The sequence below is a fragment of the Priapulus caudatus genome, unplaced genomic scaffold, assembly GCF_000485595.1.
Source record: "Priapulus caudatus unplaced genomic scaffold, Priapulus_caudatus-5.0.1 Scaffold1, whole genome shotgun sequence".
Classification (NCBI taxonomy): Eukaryota; Metazoa; Priapulida; class Priapulimorpha; order Priapulimorphida; family Priapulidae; genus Priapulus; species Priapulus caudatus.
In genome coordinates, this window is record NW_014577062.1 from 23,938 (window position 1) to 29,773 (window position 5,836).

A 5,836-nucleotide genomic window follows, 5' to 3' on the forward strand; every position below is an offset into this window, starting at 1 on the left:
AGCCCAATTAATTATGTCAAAGACGAGATATATATATATAACAAATAAAATCTATATTATATATATACTGTAATATATAATATAGATCATTGAGAGATCAACACGAGAGATCAATAGATAGATCAACACTGCGGATTGCAGTAGAATCATTATTCCCCAATAACAGCTAGGAATAATCACTTCAATGCTTCAAACTCAAAATTGCCGCCTTTCTGGCACAGACAGTATATACGAGTGAGTGTGCGAACTGACGAACATGCTTCAGCAGTAGGAGTGACTTTGTCCAGTTTGCTTAGGTTTAATAATATGCACATACATCAAGAGCTCATAACAGATCTCTATTATGAGCTCGATCTTGACATACATGTATATAAAATATGTGGCTAGATAACCATCCTAAATAACAGAGTGAATAAAAACAAATGTGTTTTAGGCCTATTTCACTCCTGATACTAACCGTAACTAACGGATCAGTTTGCGCACGTGTGTATCTATGGTATGGTATATCTATGATCTAACCAACCCATAATATCGTTTGTATCAGTACTGCAAATCAGTAGTGCCCTGGGGCCGGATTCATCAACGTTGCGTAAAGTGTATTGCGTACACCGAGTTTCTACGAAGTACGTACGCAAAGCTCGTAGGTGCGATTCATCAACGCAGCGTAGCACCTGCGTACGCAAATGTTGATGAATTCCAGTGTAAATCCACTACGCCATCGTGGCTGCTGGCTGTTGAGGCGCGTGCCTAGCATAAACCAATCACACTGTGCGACACATACCATAGGAACCAAACTGACGCCTCTCTTGTATTTAACCCATATGGCTCGTCTAGCTCTGTCTACATGTGTGTGTGTGTGGGGGGGGGATGTGATAGTGTCTTCATTTTCGTTTGTATGATTGCGTTCAACACTCATGAAAGCAGCGACACGTACACGTGCGTGCGTGTCGTTGCGTGCCGGTGCGGGTGCGTCGCGTGTCGCACGTGCACGTTGTCCGGTGTCGTCAGCGTTCGCGTGCGGTGCGTGCCATGTAGCACGTATGCGTGCGTCGGTGTGGTGCACGTCACCACGTGCGGGTGGGGCACGTACACGTGCGTGGTGGTGTGTAGTACACAGTGGCCAACCGTGCGTGCGTGTGTACGTACACGTGCGTTGCGTGCGTCTGTTACGTACACGTGCCGTGCGTGCGTGCGTGCGTGCGTGTCTGCGGCTTGCGTGTTCACGTACACGTGCGCGATGGGAGTGCGTTGTACGGACACGGCCCGTGCCGTGCGTGCGTTTTGCAGTCACGTGCTGTGTGTGACGGTACACGTGCAGTGGTGCCGTACGTGACATGTGCACGTGTGCGTGTGCCGTGCGTGGCTATGTTGCACGTCGTGCGTGCAGTACGCCTCCGTGTGTGTGCACGTACACGTGCTACCCCCGAGCAACGTCTCTGCCGCGACGTGCACGTGCGGTGCTGTGGTGCACGTCCGTCGCGTGGCGGGTTGTGCCACGCTACACTCGTGGCGTCGGCGTGCGGGTGCACGTAACACGTGCGTGCATGCTGCTACGTTACACGCGCCGTGCTGGGCATGCACGTACACGTGCAGCACGTGCCCCGCCGTACATGTGCACGTGCAGCTCGCGTGTGGTCGGTTGCGACGGTACAGCGTACGGTGCGTATCACTACCACTACTGTGCGTGTTGCACGTACACGTGTGGTTGCCGTCGCCGTGTGGTTCCCCGTACCACGGGGCGTGGGCCTGGCTCTGCCGGTGGTCTGGCGGATTGTGCACGTGGGCGGTGGGCGTGCGTGGCGTGTGCACGTACACGTGCGCGTGTGTACGTACACGTGCGTGCGTACCTGCGTCGGCGACGTACACGTTGCGTGCGTCGTGCGTGCGTGCGTTGTGTGCACGTCACGTGCGTGCGTGCGTGCTGGTTTGTACCGTACCACGCGGCGCGCGTGCGTTGCCGTGCGTGCACTACACCGTGCGTGCCGTGCGTGCATGTGCATGTGCTGTAGCGTGTCGCTGTGCACGTACCACGTACGTGCGCTGGCACGTACACGTGCCCGTGCCGTGGCGTGTGTCGTACACAAGCGTGACGTGCGCGTGTGCCACGCTAAACGTGCGTGTGTGATTGTGCACGTGTGCGTGCGTGCATGTGCACGTACACGTGCGTGCGTGCGTGTGCACGTACACGTGCGTGCGTGCGTGTGTACGTACACGTGCGTGCGTGCGTGTGTGCGTGCCTGTCACGTACACGTGCGTGCGTGTGTACGTACACGTGCGTGCGTGCGTATGCACGTACACGTGCGTGCGTGCGTGTGCACGTACATATGCGTGCGTGCATGCGTGTGTACGTACACGGGCGTGCGTGCGTGTGCACGTACACGTGCGTACGTGCTTGTGCACGTGTGCGTGCGTGCGTGCGTGTGCACGTACACGGCTAACTACGAACTCGCTTATAACGAAAACAATGCCAAGCTATGACAAAAGCAAGGACAAAAGAAGCGTCAAAGGCGCCGCCTGTCTGTGTAGTATGGTAATTATTTATTTATTTCTAGTTGAGTAGTAATTTTATAATGTTTTCTCAATAAAATAATGTATGCTGCGGTATGCTGGAAACACCTGCGGAAATTTCGAGTGGTTTACGGCACCTCGTCAGCTTGTGTAAAGTTACGCAAAGGTTTACGTAAATTTTAGCTTGATGAATCGTACCTAAATCGCCCTCGCTTGCGTACGCGAAATCGTGCGCAAATTTACTAAATAGCTGTGTTGATGAATCGCAACTAAGCAACGTCGATTGCGTACATAAGATTTATGCAAATTATTTTGCGTACGCAGCTTGATGAATCTACTCCCCCCCACCCCACCCACAGTAGTGCAAAGCCGTCCGTTGGAACCAGCTGGTGACGTCATGGCCGCCATGTGTAATTTGAGTTCGTCGGGCAGGGTGTGTATTCGAGGGTCCCCGCGTTGAATAGTATTTTGATATATTATATTGTCTGTATGTGAATATTATGGAAGGAAATTCTGTATCATCAAACTCAATTTCAGTGGAACCCATTGAAGGGTTTAAAAAGCAGGTGAGTTGCTATTATGTAAGGATCCAATGTAATTTAGATGCTATATCTTTTGGATAACTGTCATGTCGCCCGTCCATACTGAGGTGTTTTGGAGTGGTGGAGATCCCCACGATCTCTTGAAATCGCGCATGTACATTATGATAATATTTACTAAGGTGGTATTGCATGGATAAAATCTTGAAGGCAATTAGGCCTACTGTTATTTTCTGGCTTCTGTGTATACTATTGGTTCCGCGAGGCCAGACCGTCTAGATATTAAGTATATTCATTGAGTAATTGCGATAAGTTGATGATTTTCGGTCAGCTTGAATCTTGCTGTGTATAGTAGTAGTACGCCGTGTACGGCTCATAGGGTCTATGTCCCCCGGGGTACTGCCGGAACGTACCCTGGTACTATCTAATATGCCGTACCGTACCTCGCCTACTCCACTAACGAGTCTAGGGAGTCGCCTACGCCTACTCCCTAACCCTAACCCTAACCCTAATCCTAACCCTAACCATATCAAATACTGAATAGTGACCAGGGTACGTTCCGGTATACCGGACCGTACCCAGGGTACGTTCCGGCAGTACCCTGGGGGACATAGACCCTATGAGCTATAGTACGTGTACATATGTCACTGTTTCCACTGTTACTGTTGCTCATACTCATACTCATAGGGTCTATGTCCCCCAGGGTATTGCCGGAACGTGCCCTGGGTACGGTCCGGTATACCGGAACGTACCCTGGTCACTATTTGATATGGTTAGTGTTAGGGTTAGGGTTCGGGTGGTTCAAGGATAGAGAACATGGGTCCCAATAAAACCAATGTCATTTACATCAATGTTATTGATTATATTGATTATATTTTTGGTTATGGTTAGGGTTAAGGTCAGGGTGTTAGCCAAGCACATTGGTTTTATTGGGACCCATGTTCTCTATCATTGGGCCGTTAGGGTTAGGGTTAGGGTTTTTGCATCATTCCTTGATATACGGAAAGTCTGTGCATCAGTTGATGATATACAGAAATCTTACTGACTAGTAATTGCACAATAATGTTGAAGACTCATCATTATGATTATGACTCATCATTAATGATTGAGGTAATCTATCAATAATCAAACACTGTAATATTAACTAGAAATGAGCAGTTGTCGCCAACTACATGTATCCCCCGTGATCTAGTATGAATAGAATATCTATGTAAGGACGTAGAAGGCAGGTAAAGTTAAATAAGTCACAAAGACAAAGGTTTGTTAGACAACTGGTGTGCCCGATGTGTATACTTTGGAATCTGGTTACCCTAGAAGGTCCGAAGAGGAAATGTAAACCGTCGACTAGTTTGACCTTCAGGTCAAGGGCAGTGGTGGTTTTGGTATGCGATGCGACAGACCTTTTCCCCAAGATGTGTAAGCAATACCAAGTTTGGTCGCGCTAGGTCAATTAGGGGCTGAGTTAGAGAGCGGAAGGGAAATATGATCAAGGTCAAGGTAAAGGTGAAATAAAGGTCGCAGTGACCTGGTGGGCAGTTTTTACCCGATCTCGGATGATGTTCAAATTTGGCATGAAGGTGCGTTATGGTAAAGCGAAGACGCCAATCGTTTTTGGTGTGGGCGGAGTCATCGTTGCTATGGTAACAACATTTTTGTGGAAATATTGTAGACCCTGTAACTTCTGCTGTTTTTACCCGATTGTCATGGAATTTGGCACACAGGGCCGATATAACATGTCCTATATATATATATATATATATATATTTGAATATAAATTTAAATATAAATTTTAATACAAATATAAATTTCATGACAATCGGGTAAAAAGTGCAGAAGTTACAGGTTCTAGAATATTTCGACAAAAAATGTTACCATGGCAACAATGACTCCGCCCACACCAAAAAAGATTGGCACCTTCATGCGAAATTTGAAGATGATCCGAGAAGAACTGCAGCCGGTAGAGCGTTCACAAGGAAATCTCTGCGGCGGCGGCGGCGCGCCGATGCCAAACCCATAGTATCCCTCGAACGAATACAATTATGCCACTACCAGTGGCCACTGCCAGTGCATGTGGTGGTGATAGTATGGTGTAGTTTTTGCCTGCGTTAATTAGTTACAGGTGGCAGCTCTTTATTTCAGCCTGTAGGCTTGCGTAGGTAAATGGATGAGTGCTTACCTATTCTGTCTTGCAAATAGTTGTTGCTATACTACGTACGATGGAAGCTTCCAGCTTCCATCTTTAATCTTAAGACATTCAAACGTACGCGCCATCTCGTGGCAACTTTCATAACGATCCCAACGAAAATTTCTTCGAGAAGGTTCCTGATACCATCCCAGTGTTCGAAATAAGGGCTATCCGTTTGTCCGTACTTGTCCATTTCCACGGAGGACAAGTAGATCTGTCAGGTAGCTTGTCCGCCGGACAAGCAGCTTTTTAGAGCAATTTTTTATAATTTTCTACCATCGCTCGCGGCTGCTGGGAAACCTGAGTTAACATAGTATAAACATGGGCTGTCGGAGTGCCACCCGAATTATCATATAGTATAAACATTTATGTGAAGTTATATAAAAACGTTACCGCCTTGCTAGCGCCACGAAACGGTCTTGCTAGGGTTAGAAACCCATCAGACAATCAGTCTGATAGACAATCAGACATCTGTATAGACAATCAGCCGTACAGCCTCGTCCGGCAGCGCTACCGCCTCGAGAAAGAGAGAAATTGAGAGTGAGAGAGAGAGAGAGAGCGCGAGAGAGGAAGAGAGAGAGAGAGAGAGAGAGAGAGAGAGAGA

General features: G+C 48.1%; 1 protein-coding gene across 1 annotated transcript in view; it reads left to right on the forward strand.

Moving 5' to 3' along the window:
* Window positions 1–2,921: 2,921 nt before the first annotated feature.
* The window catches only part of LOC106811919 (zinc finger protein 420-like), a 13,470-nt gene continuing 10,555 nt past the window's right edge, over window positions 2,922–5,836 (forward strand). Inside the window, exon 1 of the mRNA XM_014815694.1 lies at window positions 2,922–3,074. Within this exon, the coding sequence (XP_014671180.1) occupies window positions 3,009–3,074 (66 nt within the window). The 5' untranslated portion in view covers window positions 2,922–3,008. The remainder of the gene's footprint in view (window positions 3,075–5,836) is intronic.